Source organism: Helobdella robusta (genome assembly GCF_000326865.2).
Source record: "Helobdella robusta unplaced genomic scaffold HELROscaffold_19, whole genome shotgun sequence".
NCBI lineage: Eukaryota > Metazoa > Annelida > Clitellata > Rhynchobdellida > Glossiphoniidae > Helobdella > Helobdella robusta.
The window spans coordinates 2,502,459-2,528,191 of record NW_008704034.1 but is presented as its reverse complement, the minus strand read 5'-3'; the positions used below and the strand labels follow the sequence as shown (position 1 = coordinate 2,528,191).

Sequence of the window (25,733 nt, the reverse complement as noted above, 5' to 3'; positions counted from 1 at the left end):
ATGGTGATAGTGAAGAAGAGGAAGAGGATAATGATATACGATGGATGATGATGATGAAGAAGAAAATGATATACGATGGAGGAAGATGATGAAAAAGATAATGATGATATACGATTGTTGATGATGGTTGGTGATGAAGAGGAAGATGATGATATAGGAGAAATAGAAATAAAATGATTATTGATATTATTATTATTATTGTTGTTGTTTATTTTAGTTATATTTTTTATTTAGTTTTATTTTTATATTATTTTTTTAAATAGTTCTTTTTTGGTTTTTAAAAGAATGTAGAAAAATGATTGACGTTGAAACTTTTTCTGTTGACAACAATCTCATAACTTTTTTAATGATGACGACGATGATGTTGATAAAAGTTATGATAATGATAGTTAGGAAGACGATGATGACGACGACGATGTTGATAACGATGATGATAATGAATATGGTGATGGGATGATAATGATGATGAAGAGGACGACGACGACGACGATGATGATGATGATGATGATGTCAGTGATGATAGTGATGGAACTGTATTTCAGCGCCAGTTGTTTGGTGGTTTGTCAGTATCCGACAAAAAATAAATTGGATGAATGGATGGATTGAGGAAGAAATGATTGCTTGAATGAATGAATAGATAAATAAATGAACGAACAAACAAACGAACGAACGAATGAATGTACAAACAAACGCATGAACGTAAAAAATAAAAATCAAACGAAAAATAAATTAAAAACGAACCGATACAAAAAATATATTGAAAAACAAACTTGACCAGCGAATTCGTCGACAGTTTCATCAATAGATAGATTGATGAATGTTTAAATTTGTAGAAAAAATTTATTACAAGTGCAATACATAAATACTCACCACACAAACACCAATTACACACACACACACGCACACTTACCCAAAGGCTCGCGCTTGTCTTTCGATTGACACAACACATGTTATAAAACGTAACGTTATAATTGAATTTTAAAAACAAACAACAACAACACGCGCCAGAAAGGTGTGTGGCAACAACATACACCAAATTGATGTGCGGCTGTAACGTAGTAACTGTAACAAAACAACAACAACACAGCAGCAGCCCAAAATGAAAGTAACGCCATTTAACAAACTCGTGCAACAATAGTAACTCACCGACACACAAATTTAAACACATGCACACATACACACACAAGGACAAACAGACAAACACACACACGCCAACAAAAACACCGACACAAAATCTTGAACAAATACAGTAATCAGATCGCTATTTATTGAATTAATTTTTTCTTTGTTTGTTTATACATTCGTGTGTTTGTTATGTTATTAAATTTTGCTTTTTATGTTTGTGTGTGTTTGTATATGTGTGCTTGTGTATGTGTGTGTGTTTGTGTGTGTGTATTGGTAGTGTAAAATTGATTAAGTAATCAGATTTAGTTTCGCGGTTCAAGTGCTTTCTGGCCTTAACTCTGGCTGGTCAACTAGGAGATTACATATCGGTATGTCATCATCGTGCCTGATTTCAGATCTTCCACATATTGAAAAACTAAAAGAACAAATGATAATAAAGAATAATAAATAATAATAATAATAATAATAATAATAATAATTACACGTACAAACTACCATGGCATGTACTAAAAAATTCACTTAAATAAGAACACACACACGGTTATAGCGTTTTTCATACAAAATAACACACACAAACACACACTCACGTACAAAAACAAACATATACTTGTACAGAAATACACACGTACATACAAACACACATACACAATAATGCACACATACACGCACACACAATTGATGATAATTTAACAACAGGTGTTACGATTACTAATGCATGTTCCGTTATTTCAAAACTATCCCATCTTCATTCGCTTCTTCTCCAGCCCGCCCCATACCTCTCGGTATTTGTATCAATTTCTGTTCGGTATTATACTTTGCCAGGGTATCAGCTTTTATGTGGCAGCATTTTTTGAGGTATCATATTAATGTATCTTGTATCATTTTGTATGTGTCAGTATCAATTGTTGATGACATTATTATTGTTATTATTTTTGCTATTATTATCACAATCACATACACACACACACATGGTCACTTACACACACACACTAACACAAACTAACACACACACACACGCACACACACACACACACACACACACATGGTCACTCACACGCACACACGCACGTGCACACACACAAACACACACACACACTAACACAAACTAACACACACACACACGCACACATCCACGCAAAACGTGTGTACTCAAAACTGAAAAACGGGAAGACAAGTCAGAGTTCAATGGCGTGCAAATATAAAAAAAAACTCTACCAAAATATACAAACGTATGTGTGTGTAGGTCTGCTTCTGTGTCTGTCTATATGTCTGACTGTTTGTCTGTATGTGTGCGTATGAACGTGTATGCATATGTACGCAGGTCTGTACATTCAAATGTCTATGCGAGTGTACACATAATAATACTGAATTATACAACGAAGACATACGTGCAGTTTGCTATACAAATATGCACACTTAAGGATTTCCCTGTCCACACATACACACATATAAACATACACATATACATAAAAACAGACATAGAAACATACATACGCACATACATGTGTATTTGTATTCAGGTATATATATATACACGTACGTATCAAAGTTTTGTGTATTTATCTTAAAATACAGTCAGCCAAAGTACTACCTTGTGTACCTGGTAATAGTGATGATGATGATGATGGTGGTGATGATGGTTATGATGATGAAGAAAAAGAAGAGGAAGAGAGGAAGATACTGATGATGATGATGATGATGATGATGACGTCATTTTCAATCTCGACATAAACTTGTGACGCTAGGACGCCACTAACGATGACGTTTCATATGAGGATGTTAGAACAATAATAATAATATTATTATTAATAGTAAAAATAATAATAATAATAACGATAATAGTAATAATAGTAATAATAATAATATACACGGTGCTCTGAGTACATTTGCTATACATGCTATAAATATTTTTAATATAGTTATATTTGTTTCATGTAAGCTTTTTTTGTAAACAGACATACATACACGCATACACACACATACACACACACACATACACACACACACACACACACATACACACACACACACACACACACATACGCGTGTACGTACAGGAGATATTAACCAGAAGTAGATTTATATATAACGGTCTGTATAACGTTTGCTTTCGCAGTAGATGATTGATCAATAAACACATAAACATTTTTTCCTCATATATGTGAATGTGTGTGTGTGTGTGTGTATGTGTGTATGTGTGTGAAAGTGTATGTGTGGTTATAATAATTTTGCTTCACCCAATGTTTCAAAGGTCAATTGAACTACTAATCAATCAAAAACTCAGTCGGTCAGTCACAAACAATTTCACCAACCAACAAATCAACTAACCAATCTATCATTCAATCAAACAACTAAACAACCGACCCAGCCAACCAACCAACAAATCAACCAACATTCAAACTATTCAACCAACCGGCAAACTAATCAACCAACCAGCCAATCAACCAACAAATCAACCAACCAACAAAAAGCTTTCCCTTTTAACGGTGAAGCAAAAAGCACCTTCACCCGGATAGGCGGAAAAAGCCTTCAACAAAACAAAAAAAAAAAACAAAAAAAAAAGCTACAGTTAACAAAAAAAAAAAAAAACATGATACAAACAAAACCATCAACAACTAAAAAACCAAAACAACAACAACCAATGTAACAGACAGCACTCGTGCAACAACAACAACAACATTGGAGACGATGGCCACTTGCACTGTGGCTGTAGGTGGTCACCAAGTACCTCGAGGTCAACCGTTGTCGACTTGGACTCACTCATCGCCACAATGCAACAAAACATCAACAATACATGGCAGCAGCAGCAACAAGGTAGTAACGGTTTTTGTATGTTTTTTTGTATTAGTTTGTATTCATCTGCTTGTATGTTTTGTATTAGTTTGTATTCATCTGTTTGTATGTTTTGTATTAGTTTGTATACATTTGTATTACAAACACACACTTATATATAAATATTATACAAATACCTTGCGAATACCACACAGTGCAATACAAATACCATACAAATACAAAATGTACTACACACATGTATATATATATATATATATATTATACAAATACCTTACGAATACCACACAATACAATACAAATACAACAGAAACAAAACAATGCAAAAACAGCCGCGCCAAATACTTAGAGGCAATTTATCAATTCTTTCAATTTTGTTGCTGGTTGGTTGGATGGTTGTAAGAACACCATCCTTCATTCTTCACTACTACCGCTACTACAGTTTGAAGCTAATTATTTTTAGTAGTTGTAGATGTAACCGTCGTTGTAGTAGTAGTAGTGGTAGTTGAAGTAGTGGTAGTAGCAGTAGTAGTAGTAATAGTTAATAGTAATAGTAGTAGTAGTAGTAGTAGTAGTAGTAGTAGTAGTAGTAGTAGTAGTAGTAGTAGTAGTAGTAGTAGTAGTAGTAGTAGTTTTGTAGTTTAAGCAATTTTCTTGTTCAAATTGTTGGTTTTTGTTGATCAAAAAGTGCAAAGACATTCGTCAGGGCAGAAATCAAAACAATCAAAAAATTGTTCTCACACAATCTAGTCACACAATCCTGCTTTTAAAGAACAGCATCATGTTTTATTGGCAGCGCCTAACAGTGTTGCAGTGTAGTAACGCATTCAATCGAAAGATAGATCGTCGATATTACAAGCCAACAAATTGAAACATTTGTACGTCATCGTATTAACACTGTATAACCAGGTAATCTGAAGCAGCATACAACGTTCACAAATTGTCACACACATATCACACACACGCACACACCACATACACACGCACGTACACAACTGTACATACAGATATAAATACACACATGCACATACTTATGCACATACAAACAAACAAACTTGTTTAAAACGTTTACCCATACCAAATCAACTTTTCAGACCTCGACCTTCCTCTACCCTACACGTGCGACCCTTATAGGGCCTCGTCAACAAACAACAACAATTTTGGCAGCAGCAACAACAACTTCAACAGCCACAGCAATTTTGGTAGTAGTAGCAATAACAACAGCCTCAGCAACAAGCTCTCCGGGTTTTCCGTATACAACAACAACAACAACAACAGTCCAGACTTATCATCGGCTTCTCCATTTAAACATTTGTTGTTGCAGACCAATAAGATGCCACATCACTTCAACAATGTTGATAGGTTGGAGTGCCAATTTTTTTGGTTGCGTTTGATTGATAATTTGATTGATGGATTGTTTGATTGGTTCGTTGGTTGGTTGATCGGTTGGCTGGTCAGTTGGTCGGTTGGTTTAAACGTTAAATTATCAAGTAAATGATCAAAACAATTTTTAACTGATTCATTGATAAATAATAATAATTATTGAGTTGATCGATGTTTCAAATATGCAAAGAATCATATTAACAATTTTTTTTATTTTTTTGTTTCTTTACCTTCTTTCCCATGCGAGTGCGTGTATGTATGTATGTGTACACGTGTGTGTACGGGTGTACACGTGTGTGTACAGGTACGTGTGTGTGTGTGCCATTGTGTGTTTTTGTGTGAGTATGCATGTGTGTGTGTGTGTGTGTGTGTGTGTGTGTGTGTGTGTGTGTGTGTGTGTGTGTGTGTGTGTGTGTGTGTGTGTGCATGTAAAAGTTAGCCGTCATCATTACCATTAGTTATGGAAATGGATGTTGATTTGGAGATAGATAGAGAGAGAGAGAGAGAGAGAGAGAGAGAGAGAGAGAGAGAGAGAGAGAGAGAGAGAAATGAAGATGAGCCGGAGTGCAAAGCAATACATCACGTGATCTCATGTTGCATTGTGACGTCATGTGACGTAAAAACGTGCATGTCTGTGTGTATGTGCGTGCGTGTTAGTGTATGTGTAAGTGTATGTGTTAGTAGTAGATAAATTAAGCGTTTTAATTTCGTATTTGAATTTTTATTTGTGTGTGTTTGTATATATATATATATATGTGTGTGTGTGTATGTTTGTACGTGTGTGTGAATGTGTGTTTTATTTGGTTTGGTATGTATGTTCATTATGTGTTTTGTGCATGTTATAAAGATTTTTTTTTAATTTCAAAAAACATGAACTAGAATAAAAAGCAGCACCAAACAAACATCAAAGCACAAAGATTTTAATTCAAAATGCGATACCAACCATCCGACATTCCAATGTAGGTCAGTGAACACGTCTCCACCAATCATAATCGACTCAATCAGGTCACTGCCGACATCTTCATCGACCTCTTCATCGATTGGTGGTGCCAGTCGCAACTACAACAGCCACAACAACAACACCTACTATCCGATTGAAGATAGTAATTCATTGAAAAGTAAACACAGTCTAAACAACAACAACAACATTGCCATCAACAATGAGCAGAGTTCACTGCTTGGTGGGAAAAATATTTTGCAACCGCCAGGGTACTCGTGCTCTCCTCAACAAGTTCATACATTTTTCGATTTTTTTTAAGAGTAATTTAAGAAAATTAAATTTAAATTCAGAAATAAATTAAATTATCAAGCAACTTATTATCATATTAACTTTACGTAACAATATTAACAACAACAACAACAACAACAACAACACTTACGTTGAAACACTAGCACAACAGCAACATCAACACCAACTTAGACATCAAAAACAACAACAACAAATTAACACAATTCAACAACACCAAACCAGCTAAACGATTTAAGGCAGTTGAAGACACTAATCGAGGAATGCTCTGACAAAACGAAACGAGACAGCGGTGTACTTGTAGAAGAACCTGACGTCATCCAGGACACCAACAACATCAGCGAAACGAAACGAAACGAAACAAAATTCAACAGCAATTACAACAGCAACAATATCAACAACAAATATAATGATAATAGTTATGATAATATTGACGATGATGATTGTAGATTGGAGAATTTTTCGGCGTTTTTGGCAAAACCATGCTTTCCGCCTGTACCCCAATTAATGAACTAATTCATTCATTCATTCACTCATTCATTCATTTCCTCATTCATTCAGTCATTCATTCATTTGTTCGTTCGTTTGAGCCAGACATTATGGCCAAAAAAGAGAACTACAAATCTTAAAAAAATTCTTTCCCGGGTCGAAAAATTTGCTATTTAAGGACATGTGCGTCCCTTCAAATGTCAAATAGTTCTCGGTGCGGCACTTACAACGAAAGTTTGCCCACCTCTGCTCCAAGGGAATAAAATAAATTTATGAAATTAATTTCACAATTTTTCAACATTATTGTAATAAATGTAATCAATAAATATCCCATCCTCACCATCATCATCGTCGTCGTCATTATTATCACAATTATGAATGCTATGTTATATGTATATAAATATGTGTTTTTGAATGTATGTGTGTGTATTTCACTGTATAAAACGCGTGTTTATGTATAAATGTGTGTGTGTGTATGTGCGTGTGTGTGTGTGTGTGTGTGTGTGTGTGTATGCATAATCTACTGCGAGTTTTATTTCATTTTATTTCGTGCAATTTATTTTATTTCATTCTTCTTGTTATTTTTTTGTGTCGGTTTATTTCATTTTCAACTGAAATTTCAAAATCGTTTTCATTGGTTAAAAAACAACTAAAATATGTATACACACACAAACATGTACACACACATGTACACACATACATGCACACACATATACACAATATATACACACGCACATATATCACTTATATATCCGTACATTGTAAGTTTTATCTGTGTATATTCAAACTTAAAAGAAAACTGTTACTTTGTATTTAGCTTTTTTTAATTTATTTTTTCATATTTTGATACAAATTTGTTGAGAAACTAAATTAAACTTCGCAAAATGGCATCAGACATGTATACATACTGTTTAATTTAACTGTACTTTTGTGTGTTTGTATGTGTTTGTCTGTCCGTGTGACGGTTTTAGTACAAAGTTACATAAGTACTGTTGTATTGTTGTTGTGCTATCTTGGGCGGTGCTGTTTTCAATTTTTATAAAAACATATATATTTATATGTGTGTATGTGTATATTACTATATAATATATATTTATGTACATGTAAATCTTGTATAAAATACACATATGTGTGTATAATGAAATACACACACATATATGTATGGATATATATATATAAATATATGCAATTATTGATGAATGTCACAGCATTAGTTAACTTTACGATTTTTCTAACGGTAGATCGAGAAACTTGACAATGGCAGTTTGTAAATCATTCTCAAGAAACTTGATAATGATTTACGATCTATCATTAGAAAAATTGAAAAATTATACAAGAAATTGCATTTCTGACAGTCTTAATCTAAGGATACATATAGATATAATAGATAGATATATAAGTGCATACATACACACACATTTCGTTAGGTTTTTGTTACAGGATATACATTTGGCTATCTATCTGAAAATAGTTTGGTTTAAAAAAATGTTTTGTATTTCTTGTTTTGTTTTGTTTTTTATAGAGACTCGAAATCGAAAGTTATGTTACAGCAGCGATGATGATGTGGATCCATTTAGTTCCATGTAGAAGACCAGTGGCGAATTTTTAACCCTTATCCGTCAATCTTGGCCATCTCCGGTCAAAGTTGTCCAACTCTGTCCATGAGTATCACGTAGATGTAACATAGGTGTAGCTGGTCATTTTATGGTAAGAAAAACGCAGCAGAAATTATTTTCTAAAAATTGATGATCCCAAACTTGGTAAGATGTTTTTAATAGAATCTTCACTGTTTTTTATATCTTGACAGGTTATAAAACCATGAGAAATGTCGTTCATAGAATTGTATTTTGTGTGCCTGACGAATCAAGATGAATGCGTGAAACAATGCAAAAAAACTCGTCAATCAAGTCGCAGTATAACATTAATTTATGAAAATTATTATTGAAATGAAAGTTTATAAAAAGTGAAAAATGAAAATTGACTTTATGGAGAACCAGAAATTACTTATTGAATTAATGAAAACAATAATTACTTAAACATTAAACAATTAAAACCAGCTAAGTAAAAGTATGTACATAGCTGTATTACTAAGTAATAAATTACTAAGTGTGTATTTTAGTAGTAATGCTGCTACATACTAACAACACTCGCGATAATTTACTCATCCCATAACATGTGATTAAGTGTAAAGTACGAGAATGTCGATGATATTTACATAATGATGGTGTTGTTGAACTAACTATGAACTTTGTTACTGAGGACTTTTTCTATTTTGGTTGGTGTAGTTTTTGTATGCTTGTGTATGCTTGCTTATGTTTGTGTGTATTTGTTGACGATTTTAAACTGTGTTATGTTATTATTGTTTATTCTGGGTTCGTCGTTGGGCATATTATGTGTTTGCAAAATGTTACCTTAATAGTTTTAGTGTTTTTTTAATTGTCTATGTTACCGCCATTTTTTTGTTGTCGAAGTTATTGAACTATGAATCCAATTATATCAGGCCATAGATAAGCAAATAAATGAATACCTGAAATAGAAATAAAAACAGTTATCACTTAGAATACTTATTATATGTGTGTGTGTATGTGTGTGTGTGTGTGTGTGTGTGTGTGTGTGTGTGTGTGTGTGTGTGTGTGTGTGTGTATGTGCATGTATGTTTGTGTGTATGTGTATGTATGTGTGTATGTGTATGTATGTATGTATGTGTGTGTGTAGTGTGTATTAGAGGTGAGCATGAGAACGGGGATTGCGAGAATCCCATGGTTTCCATGGGAATTGGTGAAACATAATTTTCGGGAATGTAAATTTTAGAAAATAAGGAATCGCCGTTTGGAAATCGGAAATGATGGACGGAAATAGAAAAAAATGGGAAAAATGACATCTGCGTGCGAAATAAAAGCATATATATATATATATATATATATATATATATATATATATATATATATATATATATATATATATATATATATATATATATATGTATACTGGTACACATGTGATCGACTTATACACATGGGCACACACATACGCGATAATTCCATATACAACTATATATAACTCTATATAACCTCATATAACTCTGGAAGACTGTATATAACCTTATATAACTCTATATAACTTTGTACAACCTTATATAACCCTATAAAACTCTATGTAACTCGATATAATCCTATATAACTCTATATAACCTTTTATAACTCTATATAACTCTATAACTCTATATAACTATATTTATATAACTATATTCTATCTTATATAACCATATATAACTCTATATAACTCTATGGGAGAATCGGAATCTGGAGGGAATGGGGGGTGGAAAAACGCGGGAAAGAGTTGAAAAAATAGGGAATGGGGATTTTCGGGAAGGTTGTCATAAATGGGAATTCGGGAGAAAATCTGGAATGAGAATTCCCGCTCACCTCAAGTCTATATATTTGAAGTTTACATGCATCAACTTGCACCCAACGTTACCATGCGGTGTCCAATTTCAAATAATGACAGAGTCAAATTTTTCCGAAGCTAAACCGTTAAGATTTTTTTTTCTTTGATTTAATGAAATAATTAAAAATTAATAAAAAAAATATTGATGATAAAATATAACAAAGTTGAATCATAATCTTGACGTAAATGCAAATTCTAAATATCGCGTTGTATCAGTTGGAAGATAAGAGAAGGCATTGTTTTAAAATAAGTTTAGAGTCATGTTTCAGATTAAAAGATTAAAAATTTTCATTGGAGCTAATTTTTGAACTTGTACATTTTTTGTCCATGATTTAGTTTCATATTCGCATCACGTATCGCATAGTGTTGTAGCAGTACACACGCACACAAGCACACGCACATTCATAGAATACACAGACATACATGCACATAAAAAAAAAACACAATCACACGTATACGTACACGTGTGCATGCAATCGCACACAACACACGCAGACGCATTCACGCAAACATTTGCACACACACACACCACACACACACACACCACACACACACACAGTCATCTGATTTCAGCAGTAAATAATTAAGATTTACAATGTAAACAATACCAATGACAACGTTTAATACTGCATACACTCTTCGCTTTACAACACGTGATAGATGCCTCGATTCGTACTTACACAAATTCAACAACGCTTTGCATTTGAAATACAACACGTTGTATTTCATATACAATACCTTGTTTTAAATAAACATTTTGGGTGTTTTGTGTATTTTATTCAAAATACATTCAAAAAAATGAGAACTACAATTACATAAAATGGGACCACCAAAATATGGTACATTAAAGTGTATGTAAGTAAACAAACACATAACAAATAGCTTTCGCTTTAGCTCATATTGTTATTTCATTACTCTTAGAAATTTTTTTATTTCAATTGCTACTGCTACTAGAACAAAATTTGTTTACATGTCGCAGATCACGTGATTTAACTGAAAATAGAAAAAAAAATAAAAAAAACCTCGACAACCGGTCTGCTACTGCGTTGTAACTGATGCCAAGTTCAGAATTACGCAGTGGCTGTTCGTTTATTGCTTGTTACTCATTTGCATAATTTATTCACTAATGCATAATTAATTAGGTTTTATTTAATATTATATACATTATACATAAACTTATTTATTATATACAATATTATAAATGGCAATTGGCACTCTCCCACTTTTCTCACCATCTTTCTTTTTCATGTTTATTCATGTTTAACGCTTCTATATATGTAGCTTCTGATGATTTATTATTATTATTATTTATTATTATCGTAATTATTATTATTTATTATTATTCATATTTTGTTTCTCTCCCTTTTGCTATCAGCATCTCTTCCTTGCTGTTGAATTAGTATATAAAGCGAAGAAACAAAATGTTTTTAGCTAAGCAGAAAATAGAAACTCCGAGTGTTATTTTTTTATTTTTTTTTACTTTTTCAGATAAATCTGAACCAGATAAAGAGAGTTAGTTGAATGATATTTTGTTGCTCTCTGGTTGTTTTTATTGAAGTTAGCGCTGTTGCTGTTATCTTTATTCATCGCGTTTGTTCATTTCGTCGTAACAAAGATATTTTTATGAATGTTATTTTAATTGTGTTACCAGGGGGGTTCAACCTCCACCAATCAGAAACGGGCCTTCGGGCCGAGGGTGATCCTATTGGCTATCATTTTATTTCTGGGCGTAGCGACGCGTGATGTCACGGCTTCCGGTGGTCTGTGATTGGATGGCAGCAAAGCCTCGGGTGGTGGATCAGCCAATAATATCGCGTGTTTAGGAAGAGTGACAGTTGTAAGTTTGTTACGATTGGACGGTAGCAGTCACAGCAGGGATCAAATAGAACTGTGAGATTTTGTTGTGGTTACTGACATTTTTGTTGTTTATGTTGCTGTTATTCGTAATATTGTTTATTTTGTAATTGTCTTAATTGTGGAATTACAAATTTTAGTACTAAAAATATCGTTGTTCCTAACTTCCATACTGTTGTGATGAATCCATAATAATGTTTCCGCCAATACAAACAATAAAAAAACATTATTCAGCCTCAACAAACTGCAAGAAAAGTACAAAGACGACAATGTGCTGGTCGTTGGTCTGACTAACGACCGACATCAACAGCGCTCCGGAATCCCGATCTTCCACGCAGAAGGGGGCGCCAACTTGTTCTCGAAAGTTGGAGGACTGCAGGGTGATGCTTACATCTACGATAAGTTAGTGCTGCAGTTGGTTGGCTGTTATTATTATTTTTTATGATAAAAAGTTTAATTGATTAATTTACATTTGTTAAAAAAGAAAAGAGTAGTATTGTTAGAATTAAAATAAGCAAATAGCATGTAACAAACACACACACAAACAACACCGACAAATCAAACAACATCCAACAAACAACTACCAAAAATATAGTCCACAATGACATCAGACCCACCACAAGCAACCACACCCAACTATTAGGTGAGGGTTACTGACCCACTACATACCCCACCCGAACTCGAACATGAAGGAGGGCATGGTGGAAGCAGCCCTGGCGAGAGCCCTTTACCACAGTCCATGTCACCATGCCTGCAACGATAAATCAATCTACCATCGTACGCATAACGTTAGTATAACTTTTATGGTTGCTGTTGTTGTTGTTGTTAATGCTGTTATTATTGTTATAATTGAAACAAGTTTTTAATTTATTTTGAAAATATGTTGTAAAATAATAAAAAACGAATATTACGATTAAAAAATTCTGAATGTTTCCATGGGATCACAGCAGCCCGCCAGCACGTACAACGGGCACCTGAGGTCGAGAAGAGATGTCACCACGTATGTTGTCGGAGCAAACGATAGCGACAACGATTTGCAAAACCTGGCTGTGTCCTGTCAGGGCTTCACGGAACGCGACTGCAACAACCACCACAACCACAACAATGGCAATCACCACAACAACAACCATCATCATCACAACAACAACAACAACAACAATCATCATCATCATAGCAATTCAGCTCTTCGCCATCTCCACGCAAGATGCTGTCGCTACATCGCCAGTCTCAGCAGCTCCCACCACAACTCGGCGTGCGTCTGCGTCAAATCTTCATCGTCACCGCATAACTTCGGGTGCATTTGCGACATCAGGCAACAGCAGCAGCCGGCCAAGCACTGCACATGTAAACTCACGAGTGATATCGTCACTAACAAGTGTTCCGTCAGCACGGAGTCACGTGATTTGCGTCGTCATGGCGTAACAACGTACAAATGTTTACTAACGAACGAAAATTCCGTCTGCAGTTGCCAGGTTTACCTGCTTTTATCACAAAATTTGCCATATCAATCGTAATAATTAATTGTATATGTTTAATTCATTTTGAAGAGACAAACAAACAGTTCATCAAAAAGTTTTTTCTTAATTTTTCCCAAACAAAACAGGTCTCTCCAAGAGTTGAATCCTCCGCAACTTCCACAGCAGTCTGCACGGCCCACATGCAGCCGCTGATCAGACCGCGTGCCAGCAGCCAGGACCTTCCATGCACGTGCAAGAAATCAATGGTGGATGGTGTAGAAAGTATGGTGTGTTCATGCAACCCGAGTCAGAACCAGGCCTCAACCAGCAACAATGCACCTTGCCTTTGAGCGAGCGGCAACAACAACAACAACCAAGCTCAATGACCTTGAGGCAACGAAGGTAACCAGCAAGAATCACGTGGTAGCTCATCTTGATCGTGATTGGTTGATAGACAGTTGTGAAAATGATCGGAAGAGAATGGAAAATCTCTCTGAAAATGACCGCAGCAAGCAGGAAGCCGTGTTGATTGCATTTGATTGCACGGCGGCGTTACTAATGGTTTGAAAAGTTGAGAATGTACGAACAGGGTCTGCAACCCTTCTACCAATCGCTGCAACGAACAAACGACATGATCGTGCAATGGACACCACTTGCCATCTGCTAACGGCTTAGACACTTACGTCCACTGTCACTGTTCTCAACTGCAGCAAGCAAATCGACAACTTCCATGATTGCATAGTTGATCCTGAAACCAGCAAGGTGTATGACAGGGACATCCGACCTGATCATGACCCAGAAATCACAACTGACAACACAATCAGCAAGAAACTGCTATCAGCGTTATCTGACCCTGATCCAACTGAATCACCAGCCAATAAGGAAATATACCCGAACAATTTGATGAACTTGTTCTTTATGGTTCATCACTTGAATATTCGACCGATCTACGAAACATTTTCGTCAAATATTGAGCCGGTCTGTCGAATATTCGTCGTCTCATCCATTCGGTTCTAAATGAAGGCGTTAAGTTAAAACCGAGGGGCAGCTTAAAGTTGGATGCCAAGAATCGAATTCAGATTTGACATAACTAACTAAAACTAATAAATTTTTTTATTTAAAATTAATACTTTGGCAATAAAATTCAACTTTGAAATTTGTATTTCGCAAAAGAAAGTCATTGTTTGGAAAGCATTGTTTATTTTTTATTTCGATTATCGTCCATCCCTACAACGCTTTGCTGAACATTCAATTGTTTATTATTACCATAAATATACGATTATTCCGCTCAAAGTTCTCGTAATTTTTAAAACATGGCTTCTAATTTAATACCTCAAGATGTCACTTATTAGAATTAGTGGCCAAATTTTAATAAATAAGCAATAAATTAGAAGAAATTAGATGTTAAAATATTGGTTAATTAACATCGGTCGATCAATAAATTATTATTCCACAGACGCAGCTAGGTAGTGGAGTAGTAGAGCTCCAGCGCCTCTCGCCTTTCATTAGTATTCAGGCGGACGACAAAGCCAGGCGTCATCATGCAATTTTAATATGTCTTCGACGATCCAATAGTATTATTCTTGCAGAAATTTCTCTAGAAACGTCGTCGAAGTTTAAATTTTTATCTCCCTGAGCGCCAAGTCGATTAAATTTAATTTTTTAATAGTTTTTTTCTGTGCTGCTCTGCAATCGTAAACTCGATGTGCAATCATATTAATAAAAAAATTGAAATTACATTTGACGGTTAAGTATGCCTGGATGCGTCATGTCTGCCCCACCAGCAAACGTAGGAAAAAAATTGTACACAGTAGAGCAGGCTGAGTTGATCAGGAGACTGAAGAACAGTGGCATGACCAAGGAGCAGGTCCTTCTGGCCTTCGATTCCTTTGATCTCATTGACCACTGCATCGGCAATCTCGTCAATATAAACAATCTGAAGGTGTGTGTTTTTTTTTCAGTAATTTTTTTAAATGTTAAAATATAAGTTACTAATTTTGACATTACTCTGCATATTTTGTTCATAAAATTGATTTCATGCTTGTTTGAATATGTAAATGAGCAAGCTAATCATAAACTTTCATAATTCATTCAGCAACCTTTGATAGCAACAACTACTCTGACAACAACAACAACTGTACCTCCAGTAACTACTGACAATTTATTGAGTCCCAAATTATTATCACCTAATCCTCCCCCAGCTACTGGCATCAGTTCATTAACTAATTTACAGACCACTCTGTTGTCAGGCTTGAAGATCCCCCAACTACCTTCGCCCTTACTCACCCCCATCATCTCGATACCACAGTTGAGTTTATCGTCAGCTCTTGTTTCACCAACAACAAGCTCAGCTGGACTATTGAACAGTTCTCAACAGCAGTTGCACAAGGCTAAACAGCTCTCAACACTACAGCAGTTAAGTCAGCAACCACAACAAATAGGTCAGCAACTGGGTCAACAACTACCACAATTGAATCAGCAACTGCCACAAATAGGCCAACTGCAAACAATTCAACATCCTCTTCAAACTCTGCTACAGCTGCAGCAACAATCACACGCATCTCAACAGCAGCCACAAACACCTCAGCAACTTCAACAACAACAACAACCACTTCAACAACAGCAGCAACAACAACATGCATCATTGTCACCACAACAACAAGCCTTACAAAACCTTCTTCAGCAGTTGGGTTTGTTGCAAAATACTTCATCAACAGCGACAAATACTACAACTACATCAAATTCTAGTACCATCTCAGTTACTCCACCCAAGCAAATACCAACATTACTTTCACAGGCAACAACAACAGCAACAAATGTTCCATTACTTACACAAGTATTGTCTAGTCCACAGTTGCAGCAGCAGACAACACAGCTGCTACAACAGCAACCACAATTACAACCACAACTACAACAGCCTCTACAACAATTACAACCGCAACTACAGCAACCACAACAGCAACCACAACTACAGCAATTGCAACACCCAATTCAACAAATCAATCAGCAGCAGTTGGTTCAACAAGTTCAGTTACACAACTCTCAGCATTTGTTACAACAACTTCAGCACATCTCATCCCAATCTCAACCACAGATACAACAACCACCTCTACTTTTACAACAACCACCACAACAGCAGCTGTCACAGCTGCCACAACAACTAGTATCTCCACAGATGCCAACAATACAACCACAACAGCAACATACCACAATCCAACCAAATTCAATACTGCTTGCACCAACGTTACAACAAATGTTGCAACAACAGCTACATTTGCAACATCAGCAGCAGCAACAACAAAGCACATTTGCACAGCAGTTGCAACAACTTTTATTATTGCAGCAACTACCTATTCTTCAGCAGTTACAGCAGCAGAAACAACTTCAGCTATCGACAGCCACAACAACATCTACAACATCAGCACCAGTTCAAGCACCGTTGTTCAACATTAACATTGACAAACAGAAATTAGCATCTCTTCTTTCTCAGCAGACAAATATGATTGTAACGAGTGTAGCAGCAACAACAACAAGCCAGCTTGTATCACCATCTATATCAGCAGCAACAACAATAGCAATGACATCAACAACAACATCACAGATGCTTCTTAACTTACCTACACCGTTAAACATTCCACTTTTAAATATGACACAGCAGACAACAACAGCAGCAACAACACAGCAGCAACAACAACAACAAAAAGACAGTGTATTAGCATCTACAGCAATAACGACATCATCATTAACATCAAAACCGATGACAACGTTTCCAGCTACGTCGACAACAGTTAGTTCACTGCTGTTCGCTAAAAACCAGCAACAATCCCAGCAACAGCAACAACAGCTTATTCAGCAAATTCTCAAGCAAATTCAGTCGGCAGCAGCAGTAGCAAACAACAACAACAACACTAGCAGTAGCAACAACATTCCAGCAATTCAACCACAGCAAATGATAACGACAACTGCTGAGAAACAGCCGAAACCTCCGAGCAACACAAATGGCAATGTTGCTTATCAGAAGAGGACGTCATTCATTTTTAAAAGTGGTCTCCTGGAAGAGCATGTAGAGGATGAAGATGATTTCCTCAAGTGCGTTTCTGCTACTGCGTCAACCCCATTAGCATCATTATCACCATTTCAACATTACGATTGTTTCATCATCACCGTCATCATCATTAGCATCTTTTGGTGTTTTCTTAATAATTTTATTTATGATTTTTCTCCCATCTGTTACTATGAAGGTACCATCATAGCAAGACTGATTTTAATTTTGTCATCGTTACCACTGCTCATTTCGTTGTTATCATTATTACCATTGATGCATCATCACCATAATCATTATCATCGTCGTCATCATCATAATCATTATCGTCGTCATCATCATAATCATTATCGTCGTCGTCATCATCATCATAATCTTTCTAGCATAGATGTTAACATTTATTTAAATTTTTCATACAGAAAAGATGAGTTGACATGTTGTGAGGAGATCAAAGAGTTCACAGTCGTCAATAATGTCAAGCAGCATCAAATTGCTACGTTGACCGGTTCCTCCACCTTTCATTTAAACTATTATATCTATGCTGTCATTACTACTTTTAATTAATATTATTATTCCTATTATTATTATTATTTTACACCGTATTATCTATGCTGTTTTTGTTATCATTTTTTGATTAATATTATTATTCCTATTTATATTATTATTCGCTCTTTTATTGTTATTTTATGCTCCACCATCTACGCTCTTCCATCATCTATGCTGTTTTTATTATTATTGCTATTTGTAATCCAGTATTATTATCATTATCATTATTATTGTTATTATTATTATTTTTATTGTTATACTTGTTTGTAGGTATTAGCCAGGCGTACATCAGTAGGTACTTGAAGGGCGAATACATGGGCATGTCTGACAAGTGCTGCCGAACCATCAAAAAGTGGTATGTCAAATACAAGGGCTCACCTAATAGTATAGGTTAGATGCATATTTTATGTTAAAGCATAGAAAGAGGGATAGACAGAAAGAGAGACTGAAAGAGAGAGAGAGAGAGAGAGAGAGAGAGAGAGAGATAGATTTTTAATGTTGCTACTACTAACTTCTTAATTTTTGCTCTTGATGTCATTAGTGAAAGAATTATATATCATGTATATCATTTTTTTTTTGTTCTTTGTTCTGTAGTTTCTTGTTTAGCGTCTGAGTTTTGTGCTACTTTAAATTATTATTGTTCTTTGATGGTATTTTTAGTATTGATAGGTGTCATATTGATTATGCATGGGGTGATGTTTTGTTGTTCTCACTGGCATTTGTTGGTCTCACATACAGCAGAGGATGTCATCCTCCAGACATTAAACAATGGCAACAGCATGTTTAACAGCTCAACAACCAACAACAACAGCATCGCAGTCAACAACATCAACTCTTCAATAACCGTTCAGCAACACTTACAACAACAGCAACTTTTTTCGTTGCCGCCAAATGATTCTAATAGCATCAATAACATCAACAGCAACTCATCAGATCCATTAAAATTGATGACAGCAACAAATAACAGTACTACAACGACGACGCCAGCTAGCTACAGCACCGCAACAACAAATGGGGCACAGCAAGGTACAACTAATTTCCCACGTAGAGAGAGGTTTGTTTTCAGACCAAATCACCTTGACCTTCTGGATAAATGTTTTGCTGAAGAGAATTATCCATCTCTAAGGCGGAGAGAAGAGATAGCTCGGACTTGTAATCTGACAACGGAACGAATCAGTTAGTACTGCATCTTTGTCTATCTTCTTCATGTTCAATACACCTATCACTGATATAAAACTGATGGTTGAATTAACGAACCACTTAACGCTGCTTGAATAGCTGGCAGGCCGCTGTCTGATAAGGAGAGGGTGGGCGTGCATACAATCTCCAACTGGTTTGCCAACAAGAGGAAGGATCTCAAGAAGTTGTTCAAAGATGGTTCGTCTCATTGCCTGTTTGCTAATTTATTTGTTAATTGTTGTTCGTTTCAATTTTCGCTGCTCGTTACTATCCATTGAATTAGTGGCTCAATTCTTTTCTCCCACTCAGGTCCGGATGTTTCGAGTTCCTTTTTGAATCGTTCTCGAGGCCGCCCACCGATGTCACAGACCGATGCCAACTTCACACTCTCCCTCTTCCACAACACGATCAACGGCGTGCCACTGAATGGAAACATCATCGACCACGTCCAACAGCTGACCAACTCTGACAGCAACAACATTGAAAATGGAACGGAGGTTATGATTGGTCGGTCCAGTACTAAGCTCCTATTGGCCGACGATGAAGCAGCTGCTCTCAAGCAGTCCGTCGAGACGGCAGCTGTCAATCAAGCCATCTACTCGTTGACTGGTCAGCTGCCGATCATCCCACCAGAGAATGCTAAGCACCTGGCCCAGATGAACATCTCCGACCAGTCAGCTGCCCTGCTGACAAATTTTTTGAAGAACACTCACTCCCTGAATAGAGTCCTGGATCGAGGGATTAAAGTTAATGGTCTGGGTCTGTCTAATGGTCTCGATCACGATCATGACCGCCATGGTGGTGGAAAGGATAACGATCTTGGTAATGTTAATGGTGATGTTGTTAATGCAATGAGTAATGGTGATGATGGTGCCAGACCGGTGGCTAGTTACGATGCCCTTCAGAATGATAAGGAACATTCTACTGCTGCTGCTGCTGGTGGTGGTGATGGCGATGATGTTAATGGCGTAAATGATGGTGATATTGGCGATGGGGAAGATGAGGATCGTGATGAAGATGGTGTTAAAAATTTGAATGATTTATATGGAGATAATAATCTAAAGATATGCAATGGTTGCGATGACATTAATGATAATAACGACGATGACGAGGTTGGTGATGATGATGATGATGACGACGAAGATGATGATGATGATGATGATTGCGGTAATATGTTTATAAGCCTGTCTGAAAATAATTATAACAGTCAGAATAACAACAATAACACCATTAATAATAGTAATGATAATGATGGTGATGGTGATGATGATCTTAGTCGAAATATTGAAGATGATGATGATGGAGAGGAAGAGGAAGAGGATTATGATGATGATGATGATGCCCTAGGGCGCCTGAATGATAATATTAATAGTGACCTAATCAATGATGAACTTAATAATGATAGTTATAGCAACGCTGGACGTGATGACGATGATGATGACAACGATGATGATCGTATGGTGAATGATAATGATGTTGGTGGTGGTTGTGATGATGATGCTGGCGGTGATGATGGTAATGATGTTGATAGTGGCGACTTCATCGGTCATGATGTGTGTGAGAGTGAGGAAATTGTGAACAATGTCGAGCACGGGGATGATGACAACGTAGGTGGTGGCAGTGTTGGTAATGATGGCGATGATAACGATGATGACAATTGTGGTAGTGGTGGTGATGATGATGATGCGAACAATGTTGCTGATGACGATTATGTCGGTGGGGATGATGATGATGACGATGAGTACAATTATATTGAATCCATTAATGACCATGGTGTGGTCGAAGAGAATGTTCACACTTATTATGACGATGAAGTTGGTGATGGTGATGATGATGATGAGAATGTTGCTGGTGGTGCTGATGATGATGGCGATGAATTGAATGCTGGCAACACTGATCATATTAATGATTGTATTAATGATGATGATGATGATGATGATGATCAGGTTGGTGGTGGTGATGATGATGATGGACACGAAATGATGATGGTCGATAATGATGACGAAATGATTATAGTCAATGGTTACGAGATTGAAGATGGGAGTTGTTGCGGGGAAGCTGTCGAGGATGGAGAGAGATTGACGGACGAATTGATGAATGAGTGAAGAAGGAATGAATGAATGACCCACTGGGTGGATTAGGAGCGATTGAATGACAGGATAAACGAATGATTAATGGGTGGATGGAAGTTTGGAAAGTATAAATTGAGTGTGGATAATTTAATGAATTTGAGAACACGTTGTGGAATAAATCAGTGATAGATTGCAAATGATAAAGTGGATGAATGAATAATTGAATGGATAGATGGATTGACGGATGGATTGATGGATGAATTAGAATTTATTTTTCCGCCGATTTGATTGCATTTTATTTCTTAATTAATTATTTATTGAAATTTATTCGTCTGATTTTATGTATATATATATATATGTATATATATATATATATATATATATATATATAAATATATATATATATATATATATGTATCTATCTATCTACCTTCACAAAGACATTTCTTGGCATAAATGTTGATCTCATTTTAAAGGCATAGAACACTTTCAAATCAAAAAAAAAAAAATTTATTCATCACGCTCTCTTTCTTCCCTTTTGTTATCATCATTATGTATATCAAAATTATTATTCATTTATATGTTTGTTTGTTCGTTTGTTTGTATGTTTGTATGCATGTTTGTATGTATGTATGTATGTATGTTTGTTTGTTTGACGCTCTCTTATTGTTATTATTGCATGTATCAAATATTATTTCCGTTGCTATGGTATGTTTTTTATTATTATTGATGTTGTTGCTGTTGCTTATTATTATTATTATTATTATTATTTATTATTATTTATTATTATTATTACGTATTAAAATTTGCAATTCTATTTTATTTTATCACTCATTGTTCGTACGTTCTTATAACTTTGTGTAACTTTCTGTTCGTGTTGTTACTCTTTAGTTTCAGCGTTCGTTTTGTTTTGTGTATTTATTCGTTTAATCATTTGACGTGTATCTGTTTAACTATTTATTCACTAATTTATTTAGTTATTTATTTTATATTCTTGTCATGAATTAATTATCTATTGATTTATTCAAGTCGTGTAAATATCCTTTCTTTGTTCATTCATATAGCGCCCGTTTAGCAGCTTTTGTACATTTTGATGCACTTTGATGTCTATGTTTATTGCTGTCGGCGGCTTGTCTCTATGTTCGTTTTCTGTTTGTTTGTGTCGATGTAGATTTATTTTCAATGAGTTTTATACACACACATTATTAATGTATTATTTGATACGTGCACATAATTGTATTACTACGTCACACCATCAGTCGTCTTTAATTTTTTGTTTTGTTTCTTCATTTCTTCAAACTGTTTTTATTTTATAAAACTCTGTAGACAAAATTAAACAACAATCTAGTCTGTTTATACCGTGTATATAGATTTATATGTGTGCGTGTTGTTTGTGTATGTGTGTTTGTCTGTGTGTGTGTGTTGGTTAGTTTTCTTTATTGTCTATGTATGTACGTGTGTGTGTGTGTACGTGTGTGTGTGTGTGTGTGTGAAAGTGTGCGTGCGTGTTAACATTTTGTGTATAAAAAAAGTTTTATACATATTTTTGTGTAAAATATAAAAAGAGGAAAGCTTCATTTGTCTAGTTTAATAATTTTAAATAATAATTAAACAATTAAATAATAATTTTAAATAATAATTAAATAGTGGATAATAATAATATTATATTATTATCATTTATTTATTTATTTTCATTTATTTATTTATCTCAGACATCGTATGTGTTCACATATTGCTTCCTGGCCAACTATTATATGATCAACAGCTTGTGTGTGTTTGTGTGTGTGTCTGTCTGTGTGTTTGTGTCTGTGCGTGTGTGTGACTGCATGTGCGTGTATGTGTGACGCGTGTGTGTTTTATTTTCTAGTTTGTGAGAAGAGAGAAAAAGCATTGTTGTATATTTACGATGTGTGACGTATTTTTTGAAACAATCGCACCGGCGCTCGCAGTCAATGTTGATATTATTTTCAATCTTTATTTTCATCTACTATCAGTTTAGTTCGTTTATTTATGATTAATTAATTAATTATTTAATTAATCAATTAATTTTTCAATGTATACTTATTAGCTTATTTTGTAACTGTCATTGTCAATTTATGATTTGGTTTTCATGTAAAATACGATATACTTATTAGTGCTGTGCTCGCCTTTCATCCTCGAGATAATTGAAGTAACGAGCGTGTGTGCGTGCGTGTGTATGTGATAATGTATTTTCGCATGATATCGGAGTTAGGCGCACCGGGTATTTGGTCGAAAACTGCTATCCTACTTCGGCCATTGGTTCAGAACAAATGGTGCCAATCCCGTTTAGCAGTCCAGTTTTTGGATTCCAGGTCAATAAATTGTTATTTACTATTAGCCGAAAGTTTCCTCTGCCCAACTTAACTGTTAAAACATCTGAACACGAGATTGAACACGAGATTGAATGTTATCTCTATAAAGGATTGTTGTATAGACCTGAAGGGCCTGCTGTTTTTCAGTAGCTTGTTTTTTTTATATCCGACCTTCTGTTTCGACCGAACCGGGGATCGACCAACTATTCGGCCAAAATCACCATTCGGTGCATCTCTACATTACACACATTTCGTGTTTGACGTACAGCATTGTACAACACATTTAATCCTATGTACACTTATATATGCGCTTCATTACAGACGTGTGTATGTGTATTTGCTCATGTGTGTATGTGTATGTGTGTATGTACCTTTGAGGTATTTTAGTGTATTCCATTTTTGGCACATTTGCTCCGGCTGTAAATAGAAAGAGAATGAAATTTTATTGGAATCAACTTTATTTATAAATTCTAGTCATGCTGTAATTTTTTAGCATTTAAACGTCCTCACGTACATGGACACACTCACATACACATACGCACGCACACGCACATGTTTCCGTTTTGCTGTCTTCAATGTTTATTTTACTTTACCTTAACATTCTACAAGTTCATTAAACACAACAAACATCAAACGTTAATCCACCATTCATTAGCTGTGTGTGTGTGTGTGTGTGGGTGTGTGTGTGTGTGTGTGTGTGAGTGGTGCGACAGCATCACTTTTTTAACTTTAATGATTTTAATTTATGTTTGTTTGCTTTGGCTTGTTTGTTTGCTTGTTTGTTTGTTTGCTTGTTTATGATGTTTTTGATTGTTTGCTTGTTTTGTGTGTTGTTTGGTTGGTTGTGGTTGTCAGTATTTGCACGTAGAAAATGTGTTGTTGTTTATATATTGTTTGTTGTTCATTCAATTTTCGTTGTTTTTGTTGTTGTTCACTTACCAGTGAAAACATTTCGGAAAAACTCATCATGATTAACGTTATGTTTATATATATATTCATGTATGTATGTATATATATATATATGATATACATTCATTTATTTAAATAAATATGTGTTTATGTACGTGTATAAGTATGCGTGTGTGTATAAATATACATGTATGCTAAACAGTTAATTAATGGGATTAAACAAGTGGCCGGTTTAATCAGTTAAACACATTCCATTGCGGTAACCATGAGATTTTTGTTCGTTTATATTTATAATGACGTTTAAGCATGTGTGCCTGTGAGTGAGTGTGTGTGTGTGTTTTGTTTATGTGTCTGTGTGATTGTCTGTGTGTGTGTGTGTGTGTGTGTGTGTGTTTATATTTATTCGTTTGTTTTTAGGTTTGTAGGATGGTGTTTTGTTGGGAATGTTCTAGAAACAATGTAGCTTTTTTGTTGCGGAACCAACAATTTCTCGTCAATTTCATTCGTCGTGTTATTGCGTTTCAATGGCTGAGTTCATTTGATATTATGACTATAATTTTTGTAATAATAATAATAATTGTTATTATTATTATTATTATTGTTATTATTATTGCTATTGTTGTTATTATTATTATGGTTATTACTGTTAATGTTTTACTCCGTGTTAAATTTTAAAATTTTATGCGCAGTTACAAAGTAACCTAAACAGATTAATATGATGTTTTATTTTATCCTTATCTTTTAATTAATTAATTAATTTATTTATTTATTGAAATTATTATTATTATTATTAAGTTTTACCACACACATGACATTTTTCCTTTGATTTATTTATATTCGTCTCCATTAATATTTAAACAG

At 35.1% G+C, this 25,733-nt stretch overlaps 3 protein-coding genes across 3 annotated transcripts; all 3 read left to right on the top strand.

Annotated features, from left to right (window-relative positions):
- Positions 1-75: 75 nt before the first annotated feature.
- On the top strand, positions 76-7,060 carry HELRODRAFT_171020 (hypothetical protein; the record flags this gene model as incomplete). The annotated part of the gene is made up of 7 exons (XM_009016832.1): positions 76-126; positions 1,009-1,012; positions 1,890-1,980; positions 3,776-3,939; positions 5,010-5,160; positions 6,304-6,529; positions 6,770-7,060. 7 exons carry the CDS (start codon positions 76-78, stop codon positions 7,058-7,060), a joined length of 978 nt encoding a protein of 325 aa, XP_009015080.1.
- Positions 7,061-11,901: 4,841 nt separating this feature from the next.
- Positions 11,902-15,427, top strand: HELRODRAFT_191271 (hypothetical protein; the record flags this gene model as incomplete). Its single annotated transcript, XM_009016831.1, has 9 exons — positions 11,902-11,992; positions 12,132-12,370; positions 12,569-12,736; positions 12,978-13,122; positions 13,282-13,806; positions 13,938-14,078; positions 14,170-14,352; positions 14,467-14,769; positions 15,248-15,427. The coding sequence occupies exons 4-9, from the start codon at positions 13,021-13,023 to the stop codon at positions 15,425-15,427; spliced, it is 1,434 nt and encodes a 477-aa protein (XP_009015079.1). The 5' UTR covers positions 11,902-11,992; positions 12,132-12,370; positions 12,569-12,736; positions 12,978-13,020.
- A 3,995-nt stretch (positions 15,428-19,422) lies between these two features.
- On the top strand, positions 19,423-19,743 carry HELRODRAFT_138036 (hypothetical protein; the record flags this gene model as incomplete). The annotated part of the gene is made up of 2 exons (XM_009016830.1): positions 19,423-19,555; positions 19,658-19,743. Coding segments are annotated over 2 exons (219 nt in total), but the record flags the coding sequence as incomplete, so codon positions are not given.
- Between the last annotated feature and the right edge of the window lie 5,990 nt (positions 19,744-25,733).